Source organism: Bos indicus x Bos taurus, chromosome 2, assembly GCF_003369695.1.
Source record: "Bos indicus x Bos taurus breed Angus x Brahman F1 hybrid chromosome 2, Bos_hybrid_MaternalHap_v2.0, whole genome shotgun sequence".
Taxonomy (NCBI): Eukaryota; Metazoa; Chordata; class Mammalia; order Artiodactyla; family Bovidae; genus Bos; species Bos indicus x Bos taurus.
Genome location: NC_040077.1, coordinates 110,585,234 through 110,608,462, shown reverse-complemented (window position 1 = coordinate 110,608,462; position 23,229 = coordinate 110,585,234). Strand labels below are relative to the sequence as shown.

Here is a 23,229-nt window from a genome sequence, read left to right as displayed (position 1 = left end):
CATGTGGTGAGAGCTCAGGGATGTGGTGTGGAATCCAAAGTGTGCCATAAACTTGTATACATGGAATAATTGTATGGAGGTTTCAGGGTCAGAAAAAAATCAAATAAACTACAGGACTTACAAGACGCCCTGTGTGCATTTAAAAATATGATACATGAAGTGTTTATTTCCTTTCTCCAGTGAATGTTTTAAGGAACATTCCTACAGATACACACAAACACGGTCCTCAGTTGTGTTTTGCAATTAAAATTAAGTACTCGACTTTCAGCTGATTTTCAGAGTATAAGATGCAAGGCAGCTAATTCACTCCTCTACATCTGTCTGCTGTGTCCCAATTAGCGTTCATTCGATCACCAACCAGGCATACTTTGGTAATGAGAAGAATTCTTAGGCAGTTTCATGGTTGTGATGGATGAACTATCCATCTGCCCTGTATGGCAAGCTAGATACTACTATTTCTCTTCGCAGGTAACTTGGCCCACCTTATTTCTCTAAATCCTTCAAGATGAATTTCTTATTTTGAAACAGCATCACAGAGAAGATGGGTGGATATTAATTCTGTGGAGAACTTGGTTCCCTTTCTCAATCAAATCTGGGATGCAGGGTTATAGCAACAAAGAGGAATTTTGAAAATCAATGGTTTGTGAACTTTTAAACTGATTCCCAAACAATAAAAGGACCACAGACAAGAGCACTTTGACATCCATGTATTTGTTTTATTGCCAAAATCCACATTAAGTGTTGTTCTGTTTTAAAAAAAGGAAAAAAAGACAGTACCAGGGAAGATATAAGAAATACAAGTATACAACCAATGAAGAGTTATTATTCATCACAGCAAAGTCTAGAATCTTCCTTCTCTTACAGGAAATTCTTATGTAAATAATAATGCAGCTCAAATATTTCTTTATCAGTTCATTCAATAGTTATCACATGGTTTTATTTTCAATTGGTTATTACGCCCCAAGAAATATATTCAGATAGAAGAAGATATAATCTCTGTCCCTTAAATAAAAATAGCTTTATTGTTTTTCTCAAAAACTATTCAGGTTTACTATTAAAGACATACTTCTAAGCCTTCTGTCCATAACCAGCTTCCCTTCCCACACACATAATTTTACAATTAATGGACCCATACTGTACAAGCTGTTCTGTAACCTGTTTTTCATTGACTGGATGTCATATACATTATTTCATTACTATAGAACTACATTATAATGGCTATATCACATTCTACTCTATGGAAATACCTTACTTAACTACCTCTGATTGATGGACATTTACTGTATTCTCATGTTTGCTACTAAATGCATTAATGAGCACCCTGGAGGGGCAGTATAGAATGGTAATTAAAAGCATGGATTCTCAACTCAGATTGCTTAGTTTGAAGTCTCAGTTCGTCTCTTACCAACTGTATAATCTTGGTCAGGTTTCTTAACCTCATCTGTAAGTCTGGAATAATAACAGTACCCTCATAGAGTCACTGTTAATTACCCTGATGAGGTCATTAATACACGTAAAGCGCTTAGAATGGTGCCTAGCAGATAAGTACTTTATAAATGGTTGGTATTATTTTTACTTTTACATTTGTGTAATTATATGCATTGGGAAATGGGCTAACTAGTTTAGAAGGCTATGTATGTACACTTTAGATCTTTATGCAGTCTACAAAGTGCCCTCCCAAAAGCTTACACTAATTATCCATAATTTTGAAAATAATCATTCTTGCTTGGCAGGTATGAGACCCGGAAACTCACTGCCATGTGACCAAGATGGCTACACTGATTTAAGTGAACACTGTAAGCAAGCGGAAATGGTAAGATTCCAGTTCAGGGACATTAGAGGAAATGGGTCAGAGAACTCTAAACCTAGCAGAATGGAAGTGAAATGAAGACATTTCTAGAATAAACAAAAACTGAGAGAACTCACTACCAGCAGAACTATGCTAAAAGATATATGCTGAATAGAGTTATTTTAGGCAGAAGGAATGAGATGCCAGATGGAAGAATAAAACTGTAGGAAGGAATGAGGAACAACAGAAAGGATAAATATGTGGATAAACTTAAAATTATATTAAATATATAACAATAAAAAATAAATCCTTGAGGGCAAATATTGTAGAACTAAATGTCATTTAATAACCCATTCTTCTCAGGAAGTAGTAAAGGTACTAATTGCATTTGATGCTTATAAATCAAGGATATATATTATAATCTCTTGGGGAACCTCTAAAAGAATTATGCAGACTTCATAACAAGCTAATAGAGGAAGGGTAAAGGGAGAATTAAAATACTTGATTAATACACATGAAAGCAAAAGAAGAGATGAAGAAGAACGGGGGAGAAAGTTAACAAAGAACAGTGTGGTAGATTTAAATCCAAATATATCAGATTACATTAAGTGACAATAGACTAAATATACCAATTAAAAAGGAAGGTTGTCAAGCTAAATTAAAATATAAAACCCAACTACATACTGCTTATAAGAATCACAATGCAAATATTAGGATACGGAAAAGGCAAAAAGTGAAAAGATGAAAAATGCTTTGCAAATGCTCATGAAAACAAAGCTGATGTTGCTATATTAATATTAGACAAAGTAGGTTTTGGGACAGGAAACATTACTAGAGACAAAAAGGACATTTCATAATGGTGAAAGGGCCAACTATCAGAGAGACAACAATTTAAAAACTGTATGTACCAAATAATATAGCGTCACAATATTTCAAAATATGTGAAGAAGGACAGACTAAAAGGAGAAAGAGACAAATTCACAACCATAGTGAGTAATTCACCTATGTAATCAACATAGTGAGTAATACATAGTGAGTTATACACCTCTCTCAGCAATTCAGAGAACAAGCAGGGAAAAATAATCAATGAGAATACAGGACTTTGAAAATAATTTTAAACATGACCTAACATATAAAACACCCAATGCAGCAACTACACAAAATACAACAAATTGTGGGGAAATAAATCTCAACAAATTTTAAGAAATGGAAGTCTATATATACAGTACCTTCTCTGACTAGAGGGAAATCAGGTTAGGAATAAAATTTAAAACAATAATTAGAAAATTCCCAAATACTTGGAATTTTAAGTAATATACTTCTAAGTAGCCAATAGGGGAAATTAGAAAATATTTCCAAATAAATGACAATGAAAAAAATAATTTATATTTATAGGCTGCAACTAACCATATTTTTAGAGGCAAATGTAGAGCCTTAAATGATACACTGCAAAAAGAGGACTAAAAATCAACTTCAAATATTCTAGAAATAACAGCAAAGTAATGCTGAAAGAAGGATGAAAATAATAAACAACAAAAACTAATACATATACAATGGAGAAAATTGAGAAAACAAGAAGTTGGTTCTTTAAAAAGACTACTAAAATTGATAGGTCCCTAAAAAAAATTGGTCAAAAGAGAATACAGATTCAGAAATGAAAAGAGAGAATCATCTTGGAATATGATCATGTTAAGAGATGCAAAAATTCACTTAAGGAAATCCAATACTATTTAGGATTAAAAAAAAAAAAAAAAACTCAAACTCATAGCAAATCAGGAATAAAAGAATACTTTCTAGTGCTGATAAATGGTACCAACAAAATAATCCATAGCTAACATCATCCTTAAAGATGAAATATAAAATACTTTCTCCCTGAGTTTAGAAACAAGAATAACCACATCATTTTTATTCAGCATCATACTGGAAACCTAAGCCCACATGATAAAGCAAACAAACGAAATAAATATTAAAGAAAAAGTAAATTTGGTATTGTTCACCAATTATATAATTGTGTTAAGCAGAAAATCCAAAAGAATATTCAAGCAATTAATGGAATTAATTGAATTTACCAACATCACTAGATATGTCAGTGTACAAAGATCAACTGTATTTATACAAAAGGGCTATAATTAGAAAATGAAACAAATACAATTTTCAACAACAAACATTAATACATAATAATAAATCTAATATATAATATACAAGACTGTTACAGAGTAAACAAGCACATTATTGAGCTTATGATCATCTTTGGGTCAGGAAGATCCCCCAGAGGAGGAAATGGCAACCCACTCCAGTATTCTTGCCTAGAGAATTCCATGGAGAGAGGAGCCTGGCAGGCTTCAGTCCATGGGGTCACAAGAGTCAGACATGACTTAGCGACTAAATCACCAGCACCACTACTACAAAAGAAGTCAGTTCTCCCAAGTTGATCTATTAGAGTCAATATAATCCCAATTAAAAGCTTAGCATTGGAGAAAATGACAAAGTGATTCCAAAAGCCACATGGAAATCCAAAGGGTCAAGAATAATAAAAAATAGTTTTCAAAAAGAACAAAGTTGAGGACTTTTACTAGCTGACATCAAGACTTATTACAAAGCTACAATAAATAAGAGAGTAGGGAACTTCCCTGGTGGCCCAGTGGTTAAGAATCTGCCAATGCAGGGGACAGGGGTTTGATCCCTGGTCCAGGGAAATCCCACGTGCCGAGGGGCAAGAAGGCCTGTGCACCACATCTACTGACCCTGTGCTTTAGAGCCTGGGAGCCGCAACTACTGAAGCCCTCGTGACCAGATCCCACGCTCAGAAACAAGAGAAGCCACTGCAGTGAGAAGCCCATACCCCGCAACTAGAGTGGCCCCCACTCACTAAACAAACAAAGCCCATGTGCAGCAATGAAGACCCAGTGCAGCCACAAATGAGTAAATAAATAAAATGTAAAAAAAAAAAAAAAAACAAAAAACTAAGAGAGTGGTATTGGCATGAAGATAGACCACTAAACTAATGGAAAAGAGTAGTGAGTATATATACATATATAGAGTGTGTGTAAAGTCATTCGATTTATGACAAAGTTGATACTTCAGTTAGTGGAAAAAAGACAATCTGAATTTTCAATAAATAATGCTGACTATATATGATAAATCTACAGAATAAAAGTGGATCACAAAATTAATTCTAAGAAGATTGTAGATCTAAATAAGAAAAGCAAACTAATAAAACTTTTCAAACTAAGAGAATATTTTCATGACCTAGTGGCAGGTAAAAATACACGGGTAAAGATTGATAACTGGAGTAGATTAAAATTAATAACTTCTGTTCATTTAAGGATACCACCAAGGGACTTCCCTGGGGGCCCAGTGGTTAACACTCCACGCTCCCAATGCAGGGGGCCTGGGTTTGATTCCTGGTCAGGGAACTAGATCCTGCATGCTGCAACTAAGACCCAGCACATCCCCCACCAAAAACAAACAAACAAACAAAACACCAAGAGTAAAATGGCAAGCCAGAGAATGGAAAAAAAATTCGCAGTGCATTTATCTGACCAGTGACTTACCAATAAATCAGTAAAGAGAAGACAAACAATCCAATTAAAAAATGGTCAAAGATAAATAGGCATCCCACCAAAGAGGACACATAAATGACCAATAAAACATTAAAAGCGGCTGAATTCGTCAGAAAAAAATAAAAACACACAGCAATACTGTTACCACACCCATTAGAATGGCTAAAATGAAAATGACCATTAAGGAATTAGTCTCCAAAATTTACAAACAGCTTATGACACTTAACATCATCAAAACAAACGACCCACTCAAAAAATAGGCAGAAGCCCTGAACAGACATTTCTCCAAGGACATACAGAAGGACAATAGGCACATGAAAAGATATTCAACACAGTTATTAGAGAAATGCAGCTCAAAACTACAATGAGGTTATCATCTCACACCGGTCAGAATGGCTATCATCAAAAAATCCACAAATGCTGAAGAGGGTGTGGAGGAAACAGAACCCTCCTAAACTGTTGGTGAAATGTAAATTGGTATAGCCACAATGGAGAACAGTATGGAGGTTCCTTAAAAAACTAAAAATAGAGCTACTATATGACCCTGAAGTTCCACTCCTGGGCAAATTCGGAGAAAAACATGATCCAAAAGGATACATGCACTCCAGTGTTCATTGCAGCACTGTTTACAATAACCAAGGCATGGAAGCAACCTAAACATCCATGGATAAAGAATGGATAAGAGTGTATGGTACATATATACAATGGAATACCACCCAGCCATTAAAAAGAATAAAATAATGCCATTTGCAGCAAGATGGATGGACCTAGCGAGTGTCATACTGAGCGAAGTAAGCCAGAGAAGGAGAAATATCATATGACACCCCTTGTATGTGGAATCTAAAAAGCAGTGAAACAAATGAACTTACTTACAAAACAGAAAGAGACTCACAGACTTAGAAAAGGAACTTACAGTTGCCAGGGGAAGGGACAGTTACGGAGTTTGAGAAGGTCATGTACACACTGCTACATTTAAAACAGATAACCAACAAGGACCTACTGTATAGCACGTGGAACTCTGCTCAATGTTATGTGCCAGCTTGGGTGGGAGAATGGATACATGTATGTGTATGGCGGAATCCCTTTGCTGTTTGCCTGAAACCATCACATCGGCGATATTCCAATACAAAATAAAAGTTTAAAGTTTGGGGGGAAAACAGAAAATGACTGACATTAGCAAGGACTGGCAAGAATGTGGAGAACTGGAAACCGTATATACTAACTGGTAGGGGTGTAAGCTGGTACAATTCTTCCGAAAACACAACTGGACATCTGGAAGCTGAACTTACTTAATGATCCACTTCTATTTTCATAGTCAACACTAAAACATACATCTATGCTCTAAAAGGCACATCAAAGAAAGCTTTGCATCATTCTCAATACCGTCAAGGTGGAAACAACCCAAACATCCATCAGTAATAAAAGAGATAAGCAAACTATGATATAGTTCTGTGAATTAATAGAGTATAAGAATAAAAATCAATGAACTAAAGTGACATACAATATGGGTGGTGATGATGGTTTAGTTGTTAAATTGTGTTCAACTCTTGGGATTCTATGGATTGTAACCCTCCAGGCTTCTTTTTTGGGATTTCCCAGGCAGGAATACTGGAGTGGGCAGCCATTCCCTTCTCAGGGGATCTTCCCAATCCAGGGATAGAACACAGGTGTCTTGCATTGCAGGAAGATTCTTTACTGACTGAGTCATCAGGGATCACAAACAAAACAGCGAAAGCAGCCCAGTGCAGAAGAAAACATTCTGTACAACTCCATTTACATGAAGTTCACAGGTTCATGGGGAGTGGGTACCTTGGAGCAGATGCAGAGCAAAGGACACGGACTTCTGAGATACTGGTCATGCTATAGCTACAGCAACCTTCCTCAGGTGTGCTTACTTACCTTTTCTTATCCTCTACATACTACGTACACACTTATACACAAGGTGACAGGTTTTCTCTTTATAAAATTCTCAAGTCCACTAAGAGTTGCAGAATTTTCTCTCCACCTCTGGCTACATCATTACATTTGTTAGATGAAAGGTGTGAAGCACTGAAGGACCATGTCTTCAGATACTCTTCTCCTGAGAACTGATCTCTCAGAAAGCCTTAAAGCTTCATGCTGTTGACTACTGTTCCAGGGTTCCCTTTTTACATGTCCAGACTCCTGACACATTCGACTCTGGGAGTTCTAGAATCTTTGAAATGGAGCATCCATGCCTGCACAGTATTTACTATTGCGTGCCACTCTCTATAGAACTTTTCACAAGTTTATTCTTACAGGCAAAACAAAACGATGTTGAAAAAGAATATTAAATATGGGAGACTTCCCTGGTGGTTCAGGGGTTAAGAATCCACCTGTCAATGCAGGGCACACAGGTCTGATCCCTGGTCCGGGAAGATCTCACAGGCTGCAGAGCACCTAAGCCCATCGGCCACAACTACTGGGCCTGAGCCTTCGAGTCACAACTACTGAAGCCTGCGTGCCCTGGAGCCTGTGCTCTGCAATGAGACACCCCTGCACTGTGAAACCGGGGCCATGCAATGAAGAGTAGCCCTTGTTTGCCACTAGAGAAAGCCTGTGCACAGCAATGAACACCCAGTGCAGCCAAAAATAAATTTTTAAAAAGGAATATCAGATGTGATCTCATCTGGTCTTCTACAGTGAATGCAATATTCAGACTAATGGCTGAATCTTGTCAAATCTGAGTCAGTAAAGTACAAAGAAATAAGAGAGACTGATTTATGAACAGATCTCAGTTGATATCTTTTACAATTCACTCAATATTTACTGTGCATTTATGGTCAGGCACTGTGTTGGGAATTGTGGGGCATACCAAGGGGAGGAAAATAAGATTCTTAGCTTCAAGGGACTCAAAATCTATTGGGACAGACAGACATGAATATAGCCAATCATATGCTTATATTATAGCTTGCTGTTACTGCTATGAAAGTGATATTTATGCATTAAAATGCTAGACACCCGTAAGGGACTTTGAATGAAAATCTTTCATGTGTCCTTTTATCTACTGGAATAGAAATATTTGTATATAACGTTAAAAGAAACAAATGTCAGAATATTCACATTCTTGCCTTTTCATTTGGTAAAATGTCACAGTTTTCCCTAGGACGCCTGCTCCTAGGAAATGGTCCTAAGTAGAATTTCCCACAGGGATTCTCAGAGGAACGCACCAGATGACCAAAGCACAATGGAAATTGCCAACTAGCACCCCCGTCCATTCCCGCCTCCCCTTGAACTTGGGCTGTGGGAAAGATCAAAATGACATTTCCTTGGCTCCTTTGGAAATCAGGTTCCACCGTTTAAATGCACTCTTACGGAATCTGGAAAGTGGCAAAGAGATGGGGCATCTCAGGACAGAAAGTGGAAAAGAGATGGAACATCACAGGAAGGTGAGTTGCAGTAACAGGTCTGAGGACTCCAGCTCCTGGCTTCTCAGAGCCAACAAAAGCCATCACAGAGGCCTAGCATCAGCTCACTTGGTTGGTGAGTGCCCAGAAATAAAGATTATGGACGGGGCTGGTGTTGACAAGTCGTCAGCAGCACTTTGACTTCTGGGTGACAGAGAGAACAGTGAGTTCTCCCTGCTCATCAAGCCCTTCTGACACTTTGTAAGCACTCCATTCCCTGTATTAAATTCCACTTTTCTAGGACTTCCCTGGTGGTCCAGTGGTTAAGAATTCTGCTTCTATGGCAGGGTGTGTGGGTTCCACCCTTAGTCAGAGAAGTTCTGCCTGCCACACAGTGCAGCCAAAACAAATTTCCCTTTATTAAAAACACCTAGAGTTGCTTCTATTTTGTGCCCTAATATAGCATCTTGGGCTTTTGTTATTGCTAAATAAGATTCTGTTGTTTAGTTGGCATTTATCAAGCATGCGTCTATAGTTGTTAGGGAGGAGTCCAGAAAAAGAAAACAATTTGAGATTCAGGAATCTTCAAGGGAATTATAAAGAGTTGGCCAGAGACCTACAATGCATTTTAAAGTAAGATTTTAGAATTTCTTTGACTGGATTGAATGAGATACAGCCTTGGGTAAGCAACATTACACTAGTTTCTTTGGTTGCAAATGTTTAAGAATCTTTATATACGACTGTGTATTGGGTTGAGGAGAGGCAGCACACTTGTCACAAACTGCTTGAAAGTGGAACTGACAGTCACTCAGTGCGTCTCACTCTTTGTGACCCCATGGACTATAGTCTGCCAGGCTCGTCTGCCCCTGAGATTCTCCAGGCTAAAATACTGGAGTGGGTTGCCATTCCCTTCTCCAGGGGATCTTCCCAAACCAGGGATTCAACCTGGCTCTCCTGCCTGCAATGCAGGCATATTCTTTACCATCTGAGCAACGAGGGAAGCCCGTCTTTATCTGTATCTCTATGGCCATTAAAAAATAAGGAAATCCTGCCTTTTGCAATAGATTGGATAAACTTTACAGGCATTTATGCTAAGTAAAATACATCAGACAAATAGTATATGATATCTAACTTATATATGAAATCTGAAAAAACTGAAATCATAGAAACAGTAGAATAGTGGTTGCCTAAAGCACAATTGCACTCATCTCACATGACAGTAAAGTAATGCTTAAAATTCTCCAAGCCAGACTCCAGCAATATGTGAACTTCCTGATGTTCAAGCTGGTTTTAGAAAAGGCAGAGGAACCAGAGATCAAATTGCCAACATCCGCTGGATCATGGAAAAAGGAAGAGAGTTCCAGAAAAACATCTATTTCTGCTTTATTGACTATGCCAAAGCCTTTGACTGTGTGGATCACAATAAACTGTGGAAAATTCTGAAAGAGATGGGAATACCAGAACACCTGATCTGCCTCTTGAGAAATTTGTATGCAGGTCAGGAAGCAACAGTTAGAACAGGACATGGAACAACAGACTGGTTCCAAATAGGAAAAGGAGTTCGTCAAGGCTGTATATTGTCACCATGTTTATTTAACTTATATGCAGAGTACATCATGAGAAACGCTGGACTGGAAGAAACAAGCTGGAATCAAGATTGCCGGGAGAAATATCAGTAACCTCAGATATGCAGATGACACCACCCTTATGGCAGAAAGTGAAGAGGAACTCAAAAGCCTCTTGATGAAGGTGAAAGTGGAGAGTAAAAAAGTTGGCTTAAAGCTCAACATTCAGAAAACGAAGATCATGGCATCCGGTCCCATCACTTCATGGGAAATAGATGGGGAAACAGTGGAAACAGTGTCAGACTTTATTTTTCTGGGCTCCAAAATCACTGCAGATGGTGACTGCAGCCATGAAATTAAAAGACGCTTACTCTTTGGAAGGAAAGTTATGACCAACCTAGATAGCATATTCAAAAGCAGAGACATTACTTTGACAACAAAGGTTCTTCTAGTCAAGGCTATGGTTTTTCCTGCGGTCATGTATGGACTGGGGAGTTGGACTGTGAAGAAGGCTGAGCACCGAAGAATTGATGCTTTTGAACTGTGGTGTTGGAGAAGACTCTTGAGAGTCCCTTGGACTGCAAGGAGATCCAACCAGTCCATTCTAAAGGAGATCAGCCCTGGGATTTCTTTGGAAGGAATGATGCTAAAGCTGAAACTCCAGTACTTTGGCCACCTCATGCGAAGAGTTGACTCATTGGAAAAGACTGTGATGCTGGAAGGGATTGGGGGCAGGAGGAGAAGGGGACGACAGAAGATGAGATGGCTGGATGGCATCACTGACTCAATGGACATGAGTCTGGGTAAACTCCGGGAGTTGGTGATGGACAGGGAGGCCTGGCGTGCTGAGATTCATGAGGTCGCAAAGAGTCAGACACGACTGAGCGACTGATCTGATCTGAAAGCTGGACGGTGAAGAAATGCAGAGATGTTAGTCAAAGAGTACAAACTTCCAACTATAAGAGGAACAAGGTCTGGGGATCTAATGAAAAGCCTGGTGTTTATAATTAACAAATCGTATTATACTGTACTATATGCTTGGAAGTTGTAAAAGAGTAGATGGTAAATCTTATCACTACCAAAAAACAAAAACAGGTAATTATGTGAGGGGACAGGGGTGTTAACTAACTTCTTTTGTGGTTGGTGGTTTAGTTGCTAAGTTGTGTCTGACTCTTGTGACCCCATGGACTGTAGCCTGCCATGCTCCTCTGTTCATGGGATTTCCATTTTGCAATATATATCTATATCTAATTACATTATACACCTTAAATGTACATATGTTCAATATGAGCAATAATACCTCAATAAACCTATAAAAAAAAAAGGGGGGGACCATCCAATATATTGCATGAAACGGCAGTTAGCTCCTCATTATTGTGGAGTATGGGGCTTCCCTGATAGCTCAGTTGGTAAAGAATCTGCCTGCAATGCAGGAGACCCCAGTTCGATCCCTGAGTCGGGAAGATCTGGTGGAGAAGGGATAGGCTACCCACTCCAGTATTCTTGGGCTTCTCTTGTGGCTCAGCTGGTAAAGAATCCACCTGCAATGCGGGAGACCTGAGTGTAAACGATCCCCTAGAGAAGGGAAAGGCTACCCACTCCGGTAGTCTAGCCTGGAGAATTCCATGGACTGTTTAGTCCATGGGGTTGCAAAGAGTCCGACACGACTGAGTGACTTTCACTATCACTATCACTACTGTGGAGTACAATCCATTGTATGGACGTGCCAAGGTCTGTTAATCAATTTACTCGTTGAAGGGCATTTGCATTGTTTCGTTTTCAGAGATTATGAATAAAATTGCTATATATCAATAAATATTTAATTACATAGCGTTAAATATCTGAATATTGTTCCATATCTTGATTTATAGTTAATTTAACCTGGCAGTTCCTTATTGTTACACATTGAATTGTTTTCCCTGTTTCCCTAGTTTAACCTTATTCAAACATATATATTTGTTCAATTGTCCTTTAGGGTAAATTCTCAATTTTGTTAAGCACTACAAGCTAACAGAACATTGTGAAACAACTATGTGGCAATAAATAATAGAAAAAAAATCTCAAAGAATTCCTAAGTCAAAAGGTATGCATCATATATTTTACTGCTTTTGATACCTATCGCATGAAATGGTCCCTCATGAGAACATCTGATTACTCAGCCCCTTGTCAACATGAATTGCCATCTTTTAATTTTTTTTACCAATCTCACAGGCAAAAATTTTTAACTGACATCTCACTTTTATTAATATCTGTGTTTCTTTTATGACTTTAAAAATATCTCTATAAATACAGGTGGAATTTATTCTTTCTATTTTGGGTACATTTTCCTTTTGGGAATTGCCTGTTTTTATGTTAGGCTTTTACTCACTGATTCCTTATATTAATTCTTTGTCTATCACTTAATGCATTTATGTTTTTACCAATGACTTTCATTTTGTTACATATAGAAGCTTCTAAAAAATGTATGTAATCAGCTTGTCTAATCTTTCATGAATTATTCCATTTAATATATGACAAGAAAGGTCTTTTTATATTTTATGTTTATATAAATATTCACTTATATTTTCTAATTTTTCCAAATGCTTTTTGAGACAACATGAAGACTATAGGAGCCTTCGGAGGTGAGGCAGACAAAGTTACCTTGCCCCTAGCATATTGGATTTGCTTCTGCCTTCGTGGGCTTTAACTACTGATATTAAATATGTAGGATTCTTCTTTTCTTTTTCAAATTCATTATTTTTTGTCTTCAGCATGTAGGATCTTAGTTCCCTAACCAGAGATTGAACCTATGCCCCATGCATTGGAAGCATGGAATCTTAACTGCTAGACTGTCATGGAAGTCCCGGATTCTTCTTTTCCAAGGGGTTCATCTGCTTTCTGAAGGAGTTGAACAGTTTAGGAAACTAGATTGATTTTTTTCCCCTATGATTGGATTTGGTTCATAAATAAAGCTTTGTTCTCTAGCTTCAATGGGTAGTTGAGGAATCACAGGAAACCATTTCATCTCCCTTTTCTTTTGTTTCAGGACAAAATAGTAATAACTGAGAGAGATGCAATGAAAATAAAGTGCCAGTGCATACCAATAGTTCCAGGAATGTCATAGCAATAGTGAACATAATGGCAGAAATTTGTGTACATATTTCCCCAGAGGGTCAAAGAATCTTTTTTAAAAAATCATGTAAAAAAATGGGAAGGTCTGACACATTTTACAAAAGTTGACTTCACAAACAAATATTGAAGACAGTGCTTTTTCCACTGAGAGGCATCTGATTACAAGATGGGAAGAAGCCAGATCCTCAGGTGACCCACCAGTCTGGACCACTCTGGTTCTGGTGTGAGAAATAAATTTAATTTTCTTTAAAAAAAAAAAAAAAAAAGTGGGGGGGGGGCATACAATTAGAAGCTTACAGAAAACCTTCACTTTCAAGGAGACTGTAATACACTGATTCTATGAAGCCAGTCTCCAGCTTATTTTACTGGTATCTTGGACTTGCGTGGATCATAAATACAAGCCACAGTAGTACCACGTCAGGAATCCATGCTCTGTCTCTGAATGTGCTTGGTTTTCATGTGTTGGAGAAAAATGAATGCATTCTCAACACAAAAGAGACCTTAAGCACTGACCCGAGCTCCCTCTTCAGCAGTCTGGGATATGCAGACACTCTGGTGTCTTTCTTACTGAGATAAACTACTAGCTTCCTCATCACCACCTCTCCTGTCCACCGAGCCTCAGGGGACCACCTCTGTAGCTGCAGGCCTAGTCCGTTTGGCTTGGCTGCCCCGCCTTAGCCTCAGAGAGTTCCCTGACCTCCTACCCCTTGTCAGGCTAATGGGCAGTTGTCATACTCCAGCACGTCGGGGCTTCCTTTGTGGCTCAGCTGGTAAAGAATCCGCCTGCAATACAGGAGACCTGGGTTTGATCCCTGTGCTGGGAAGATCCCCTGGAGAAGGGAAAGATAACCCACTCCAGTATTCCAGCCTGGAGAATTCCATGGACTGTATAGTCCATGGGGTGTCAAAGAGTCAGACTGAGTGACTGACTTTCACTTTCTCTTCAGCACGTCTGACAACACAATCTATTGAAGCAGCTTCTGAGGCTCCAGCTCACAGAAGGTAGAGGTCAACCAGTTTTCATTGCAGCAGGAAGAATAGAGTGGCTTCCGGTCTGAGGCCAACTGGCCCAGGACCAGTCTGTGCCTGCACCTGACCTTCAGGGTCTGGCTCACTGCCCTGAGGAACCTCTGAACTCCATGCGATTCTGGTGCTTGGACCAGCTTCTGTCTCTGTATATCTGCTGTGGGCTTCACTCAAGGCTCAGTCCAGTTCTCCCTCCTAGATTTAGGGCCTCTCCAGTCATCTATGAACCTCACACTTATGGAATACCTGGGAAAAGCTGACCCAACAGTGGCCTTTTAGACAGCACTGAGAAAGCAGGTAAAAAATTAATTTCCCTATGTTTCTTGTTAGGAATATGTATCAAGAGCAGTTCTTGCTGGAAATTGTGCAAAGTCCTAATTTTGGCTCATTTAATACAGAAACATAAAATACTTTCATTTCCTTTCACATTATCCTAACAAATGGCTGTCTAAACTCTTCCTGCAGTAGACTGAATAATAACTATTTTGTCTTAAACATACACATATATACAACAACTTTAAAAACAAGAGATGAGGGTTTTACTGTACTTAATACTTCTGAAACCAGAAATAATCCTCTATTTTAATGAAAGCATACAAATATTTCTCTCCAAGGTAAAGAGAAAACAATGCACATAATAACGTAGTAACTGATGCATAGAAATGTAACCAAACTCCCTTTTTATCTCAGTAACTAACTCATCCAACAAAATAGAGCTTTGTAGGGTATAATTTATATTACAATTAGCTTTTTTCTCTATATTAAGTAAGGCAGTTTGAAGTCTTTTTTTTTTTTTTTTAATTTCAAAGACCTTGAAAAAACACACCCAAAATGCTCTAGTCCAAAGCCAGAACATAGTTTTGTATGGTCTGCAGATAATTTAATATTTGAGAAACTGTTTCAACATCCTCCAACTCCAACCAAAACTAAAGCAATATTTAGGGGAAAAATAAATGAGTAAGAAAACAAAACCTAATATCTATATAATTATTCACAGATCAAGCAGTTTAGAGACAATAAAATAGAGCAGACTTTCAGCAAATCCAAGTTCAAAATAATGGAACAATTATTCACTAACCTAACAACAACAAAACTCTAATTTTACTGTTAATGTATTGGGGGGTGATTGTGTTATCAGTTAAAAGACCTAAAATCCATTCTGTGTAAGTTGATTAATTTCAGGCATTACAAACATAGAACAATCAGCCTTCCTGAATTTCTCTCATCCTTTCCCCACAAATACAACATCCCAGTTTTTGAGTCTGAAACAGTAGGAAAATGCAATGATGTCAACGTACAAAGTACACCACTGGTGCTTTGCCTGTTTTCATCTTCTGGCAACAGACTCCAGAGAAAGGTTCCTCTGACATGCTAACTCTACTCATCACTACCAGTCACAGTCCTTGCTCACACAGGCGGACTCCTGACCCACTCGTCCAGTCACACCCCCTTGCATCCCCTTGGACAGTGTTTGGTGCAGCAAAAGGCTAATAATCCAGGCTAGGCCAATTAGACACTTTTTCTGAAAGTCTTCCCACTGCAGTCCTTTCAGGAGTAAAACAGAAAGAGTTTAAGCCCCGAGTCTAGACTTAGAGGGAAGGCAACCCAAAAGGATGGATCTACCATGTGGAAAACATACAGAGATGACTTTGGGGAAAAGGGAGGTAAAGTGAAGATCCAGTAAAGATCTATCCCCTGGGCCCCACTCTCCTAGTGGCCACCTGCACCTCTGCCCTTCCTATGTTATACGCTGTGGTTATAAAAACCATTTCCCTTCAAGCTTATACAAGTTTGAGTTGGTTTCTATTTGTATTCAAGGCATCCTGCCTCATGCACATGGTGACCACTTAAGTTTGGGCATTCTCAATTATGGTCAACTTACTGGTTGTTTTTCCAGTTCTTGCTCTTTGGGGACTGTCTTTGCAGCCCACAGGGGTGGCTTTTGGGGCCCTCTTTCTGCTTTGTTCCTGCTTTGAATCTGTTCCCCTGGCCAGGTTCCCAAGTCCCAAGGTAATGCCCAGTTCAATCAGTTTCATCTCTTCAAGTGAAGGCCTGGATCTGAGAGAGAAGCTGTTGGGAGCTGGGTTCTGTGCACAGAGGCACTCTACAGGAAGAGGAAGACACATGTGAGGCTTGGTTGTTCAGTCCCATCTGTGTTGGATTCCACGGGCTACCCCATCTTTCCAAAATATTCTACCCTCTCCCCTGCCCCTTCAGCTGGCTGTAACTGATTTACTTTCTAAACCAAGAGAACATGAAATTATACACTAAAAAATTATTTCTGTAAACCATTGCTGAGGATACATCTTACTATGGGAAATGTAAGATTTTAATAAAAATCAGCTTGGGCGAAAAAGAACAGCCAGCTTAGAGGTCCCCAGGTGTGGGACAAGAATGTCACCAGGGCCCCTGTGTTTTATTTCCATGTTTTGCCATAAATAGTTTTAGTAAGTAAGTGTTAGTTGCTTAGTTGTGTCTGACTCTGCATATATCTGTCTAGGGGATTCTCTAGGCAAGAATGCTGGAGTGGGTTGCCATTCCCTTCTCCGGGGACCTTTCCAATCCAAGGATTGAATCTGGGTCTCCTGCATTGCAGAGGGATTCTCTACCATCTGAGCCATGAGGGAAGCCCATAGATAGTGCTGCCTTCTCTCAAAGGTCAGTTGCCCAAAGCCCCCTTTGGGGACTACCTGTGTCATTCTTCACATTAAGTAGGAGCTTTAGAAATGTCTCCATGCATGGAAGGACATCATCACATTTGGAAAGAGTATCCAGGCAGTGGTGTAAGGACAGCTCTATGCCATCTTTAAGAGTCAGAACTAATTTGACTTGGTGACTACCTGACTGGTGGGTGTGAGGAGTGAGGGTGGTGCTCTAGTTTCTTACTCAGGCATCCTGGCAGAAGGAAGCGATGCCACAGCTGGTCTGGCTAGATGGCAACACGTGTGGGTTCAGTGCCTCCCCATGCTTCACTTGGGCTTGCCCAAGAGTCAGCTGAGCCCGTCCAGAAGCCTTGACGTAACAGCAGACCACTCATCTCTGACGGGAAGGATGTCTTAATGGGCAAGAGAAGCAAGTGACTGTGCTCCATGAACTATTCCTCCCCTTGATGCATGGAGAACCTTTTTTTTAAAGGTATGTTAAATTATTTTTAATCATCAACAGTTTCAATTATTGCACTTGACATGTAGTTCAGTTCAGTCACTCAGTCGTGTCTGACTCTTTATGATCCCATGGACTGCAGCACACCAGGCTTCCCTGTCCATCACCAACTCCTGGAGCTTGCTCAAACTCATGTCCATCAAGTCAGTGATGCTATCCAACCATCTCATCCTCTGTCATCCCCTTCTCCTTCTGCCTTCAATCTTTCCCAGCATCAGGGTCTTTTCCAGTGAGTCTAACTCAATGAAACTATGAGCCATGCCATGTAGGGCCACCCAAGACGGATGCGTCATGGTGGAGGGTTCTGACGAAATGTGGTCTACTGGAGTACCACTCCAGTGGTAGGGAATGGCAAACCACTTCAGTAGTCTTACCTTGAGAATCCCATGAACAGTATGAAAAGGCAAAAAGATATGACACCAAAAGAGGACATATAGACACTTGACAAAGCATCAAGAAACAAAGCTTAAATAGTAGTTTTAGCAGGAAAAAATCAGTCTTTGGTCACCAAAAAATAGTTTTATGGATTCCTTGCCATCGCTCAAAATACACTGTTCCCAGTCTACTCAGAAGCTACTATCTATAAAACACTATTACAAGGGGAAGGACAGAAAGTTTCCCGTGTAATGTCACCAAATTTTCTGAAATTAATTTTTATTGGAGTAGAGTTGCTTTACAATGCTGTGTTAGTTTCTGCTCTACAGCAAAGTGATTCAGCTGTATGAATACATATTATCACATTGTTTTTGGACTTCCTGCCCGCTTAAGTCACTACGAGCGGAGGAGAGCCATTTATAGGAGGCTGGCAGCCTCCTGGATGACCTGTGTGCTGTGAACCTCCAAGCCGGGTGTGATTAGAGCCATTCAGGCGGGGGACACAGTCAGTGCCTATGCAGCACTGTTCCCACCTCCCTCTTTTGTTCAGGCTTGTGTCCATGCCCAGTTCTAAAGGACAGTCTCGTCAATGGCTCTCAACCCTGGCTGCACATTAAGACCAACCAAGGAGCTTTGAAAAAACACCAATGCATAGGACTGTATCTTTCACTATGGTTAAACACACACACACACACACACACACAACATAAAATTTGTCATCTTAACCATTTCAAAGCATACAGTTCAGTGGTATTAAGAACATTTACATTGTTGCCCAACCATCACTGCTATCCACCTGCAGAACTTTTTCATCACCCTAAACTAAAACTCTGTACCCCATTAACAATAACTCCCCATTCTTCCTCTCATCCTTCATGCTCTGGCGACCACCTTTACCTTTACGTTCTGTGGGAATCCCAGGTGGCACTAGCGATAAAGAACCTGCCTGCCAATGCAGGAGATATAAGACAGCCAGGTTCGATCACTGGGTCAGGAAGGGCATGGCAACCCACTTCAGTATTCTTACCTGGAAAGTTCCATGGACAGAGGAGCCTGGCAGGCTATAGTTCATGGATTCACAAAGAGTTGGACATGACTTTACTTTCTGACTTTCTGAATTCGACTCTAAGGACATCATATATGCACAATCATATTGTATTTCTCTTTGGTGACTGGTTTGTTTCACTTAGCATGATGTCTTCAAGTTTCTTCCATGCTGTAGCATGTGTCAGAATTTCTTTCCTTTTCAAGGCTGAATAATATTCCATTGTACGTATGAACCACAGATTATTTATCCATTCGTCCGTCAGTGGACATGTGGGTGGCTTTCACCTTCTGGCTACTGTAAATAATGCTGCTGCTGTAAATCTGGGTGTCCAAATGTTTTTGAAAAGTTTTCCATGGGATTTGAATGTGTAGCCAAGGTTGAGAACCACTAGTCTGTGGCTGTTCCTGGAGAATGTGAGGGGTCCAGGAGGGAGGCATGCCACCTAGGTGGCCTGGCCTGATATAGCTGTTCTGAGCTAATTATAACACTCATTAGAGCCAGTAACGGAGAAGGCAATGGAACCCCACTCCAGTGTTCTTGCCTGGAAAATCACATGGACAGAGGATCCTGGTGGGCTGCCATCTCTGGGGTCGCACAGAGTCGGACACAACTGAAGCGACTTAGCAGCAGCAGCAGCAGCAGAGCCAGTAATCAGAATCTCATATGTTTGACTCCATCAACAGACTTAGACACTTGGAGGGTGGCGTAGGTTTTATTTACCCCACTATTTTCCAGATCTAGCTCCAAGCCTGTAGCCTGCAGAAGCTTACTAGTGTTAGTCACTAAGTCATGTTGGACTCTTTGCAACCCCATGGACTATCGTCTGCCAGACTCCTCTGTCCATGGGATTTTCCAGGCAAGAATACTAGAGTGGGTTGTCATTTCCTTCTCCAGGGGATCTTCTCAATCCAAGGATTGAACCCGGGTCTCCCGCATTGCAGGCAGACCCTTTACCATCGGAGCCAAGAAGCTTACTAAGTTGCTGCTAAATAGAGAAGACAGTAAATCCATAATTCAACTCCATCTTTCTATTAAAAACATCTGTTTTTGCTAAGAGAAATTATGTATCATCCTACCCTGGGCCATGGGCTTCCTAGGTGGCTCAGTGGTAAAGAATCCATCTGTAAGGTAGTAGACTTGGGTTCCATACCTGGGTCGGGAAGATCCCCTGGAGAAGGGAATGGCAACCCACTCTAGTATTCTTGCCTGGAGAATCTCGTGGACAGAGGAGGCTGGTGGGCTAAAGTCTACGTGGTGGCAAAAGAGCTGGACACGACTGAGTGTGTGTGTTCATGCCTGGATCATGCCTCTAGCCCTGGAGCCTGACTTGGATCTGGGCCTGAGTCAGGGTCTCAAGTCTCTTATTTTTTGGCCCATTGTGTAGCACATGGGATCTTAGTTTTCCAGACAGAGATGGATCCCACGTCCCCTGCATTGGCAGCATGGAGTCTTAACCACTGGACTGACAGAGAAGCCCAGGATCTCTGAACTTTAGGAGACAAAACTATTCAAGTGAAGGATGTCCCTGGACTCCAATGGTGGTGCAGAATGGGGGTGGGAGGAATAGTTGTGACTACGCAAAGTGTTAGACATGACTGAGCGACTTGAGCACACACACACACATATACCCCTTGTTCTAATTTCTCCTGGGACAGATTTTCTGAAATGGGTGGGGGGACCCATTCCTCGCATCTCAAAGAGAGGCCTTAACGATCTTCCCCGCAGATTTGTGCTTCTCCACCCCCCAACCTACTTTCAGACCTAAAGATAGACATGTAGCTGGATTCTTATTGAATCCAGGGTTTTCTGTACCCTCTATTCATGTCTGCAGCCCCACAGTCTCCTGTTTACTTTGGGTTTAATTTTAACCTGAGTTCCTAAGATCACTTTTTAATAAAACCTATGGAAATTAAAAAGTTGCCCCGGATAAAAGAAATACTCAAACACCCAAGAGAGTTCTGCTTTGTTCCATATTCAAGCCTGTGGACGCATTTGGAGAGAACCCCTTTATGATGAGGTGCAGTGGTGTAGCAAATTGAGAATGCACTCCTCCCCTTTTCCCCTGAAGTCTTAGAAGCCACGCGACACACTGTGCGGAGGGACGGGAACAGCAGGGACCTGTCTTGGTAGGTAGATAATCAGCCTGACCCCTAACTGTTGTGTCATATTTTCACACCCCTTGCATCCTAGGCTGCACTCCAGGACCAGCATGGTGCAAAGTCAGCAAGGTCACACACAGGCAGTTTATCTCAAACTGGTATGTTTTGTTCATCATGGAAAATTTCAGCATTGATTTTGATTTTTTTTTTTTTAATGTATTGCCTGAGCATCGTTTCTCTTGATTCCAGAGTTGTTTGGCACCTCTTCGATTTCCTGCCTTCCTGGCCTCACCCTGGGTTCGGCCCTGATTCCACTCAGGTCCCCACTTTCCTTGGAGTTAGAATTTGTTTTGTTTTGAGAGGAAAGCATGGGGCTTCCCTGGTGGTCCAGTGGTTGTGAATCCACCTGCCAATGCAGGAGACAGGGGTTCGATCCCTGGTCCAGGAAGATCCCACCTGCCGCAGAGCAACTAAGCCTGTGTGCCACAACTATTGAACCTTGTGCCTTAGAGCCTGTGCTCTGCAACGAGAGTAGCCCCCCACCTGCTCATTGCCACTAGAGAAATCCCATGTGCAGCAACAAAGACTGAACACAGGCAAAAATTAATCAAAATTTTTTTTTTTTTAAAGAAGAAAGCATGATGGTACCGCTCTCTGAATCCCATGCAGCCATAAACTCCTGGACTCTGGGTTTATTTTCCTTCCCATTCTCTGCTTCTGCCCATTTTGACAAACCCTCTCCCTAAATCTGTTCCCCTCTGTGGCTTCTGTCCTTCCATCCCCCACCTCTGGATGACCAAGGTCAGGCAGAAGAGGAGAAACAAGAAGGCCAGTGAAGGCTGGCCTTTCCCTCTGAGGCCTTATGCTAACCCAATTGTTGAGCTTCATGTGGAGAGTAACACAATTAGCAAGGGCCTAGTCCTTTTTAAAGAAATCTATCACCAATTACCATGATAAATAGTGCCCATGGTAAGCCATGGCCAGCATTATGCTCTGGAACTCCTAGGCAGATGGCTGGCACACTAGGAAATAGAATTGAGTCATTTCAACTGAGCTAACTGTGGCAGCTCTGAAAAAAATTCCTAATATGGTTAAAAAAAAAAAAAAAGTAGACAGCTGTTTAAATGCAAACCCCTATGGAAGGAAGCAAGCCCATGACGCTGGGCTCTTTTGACCTGGTGGGACTCCTACCCTGCAAAGGCAGCTAAGACCCCTGAATTTCAGAACCATTTCTGTGAGGACCTAAGTGAAGAACTTCATTCATCACTCAACATCCCTGACCCTGGATATGTTTCTGCACTGCCTGCTTCATCATCAGTAAACCAGCATGTAAACAAATTACCTGGATCTTCATTGCTGTTCTAGCCAGTCTAACCCAGACCAGCCTACTTGATAGTATCTTAATGATTCATTACTACTATTATACATGTGCCTTAAGATAATCATTTCCTAATTCATTTGCCTGATGGGAAATAAAATTATAGCCTTCACTGGCCTTCTTATGAAATGCAAATAGCTTTATAAACATACAGTGTGAAGAACACACTGGCCACACTCCTATTCAGATATCACCCCAAGCCTCGCCCACAAAGCCTTACCAGGACCGTGTGCATCCCAGTGTAAAGTCGGCTGAGACCCACCAACGTGGAGAACACCACAGCCATCATCAGTCCCAAAACAAAGGGATACTGCAGGGGAGGAAGAGAAAACAAGGCATCAGTTCAGGTTCAGACACACACAGCTTGATGTTGTAGAAGGGAAGGGGTTTCTGATCCATTAACTCCTAGTCTCAATCTCATATTTCTTAGGCCAGCAGTTTGATGATCTAAAATCACTCAAAAAAATGGGAAAACTAAGGAAAGAGAAGGAAAAAATGCCTAGGAATGTAATTCTGGAAGGAAGCTTCACAACATACTGACCTGCAAATAAGACACACTGGAACTTGACCATAGCTATTGTGCTGAAAGTTTTAGTGGAGTAAATGATTTTTTATTTCTGCTGCTGCTGCGTTGCTTCAGTCGTGTCCGACTCTGTGCGACCCCAGAGACGGCAGCCCACCAGGCTCCCCCGTCCCTGGGATTCTCCAGGCAAGAACACTTGAGTAGGTTGCCATTTCCTTCTCCAAT

General features: G+C 40.7%; 1 protein-coding gene across 1 annotated transcript in view; it reads right to left on the bottom strand.

The window, feature by feature from the left end:
- The window catches only part of SGPP2 (sphingosine-1-phosphate phosphatase 2), a 147,176-nt gene that overhangs the window by 18,703 nt on the left and 105,244 nt on the right, over window positions 1-23,229 (bottom strand). The window contains exon 4 of the mRNA XM_027514575.1: window positions 22,702-22,791. Within this exon, the coding sequence (XP_027370376.1) occupies window positions 22,702-22,791 (90 nt within the window). The remainder of the gene's footprint in view (window positions 1-22,701; window positions 22,792-23,229) is intronic.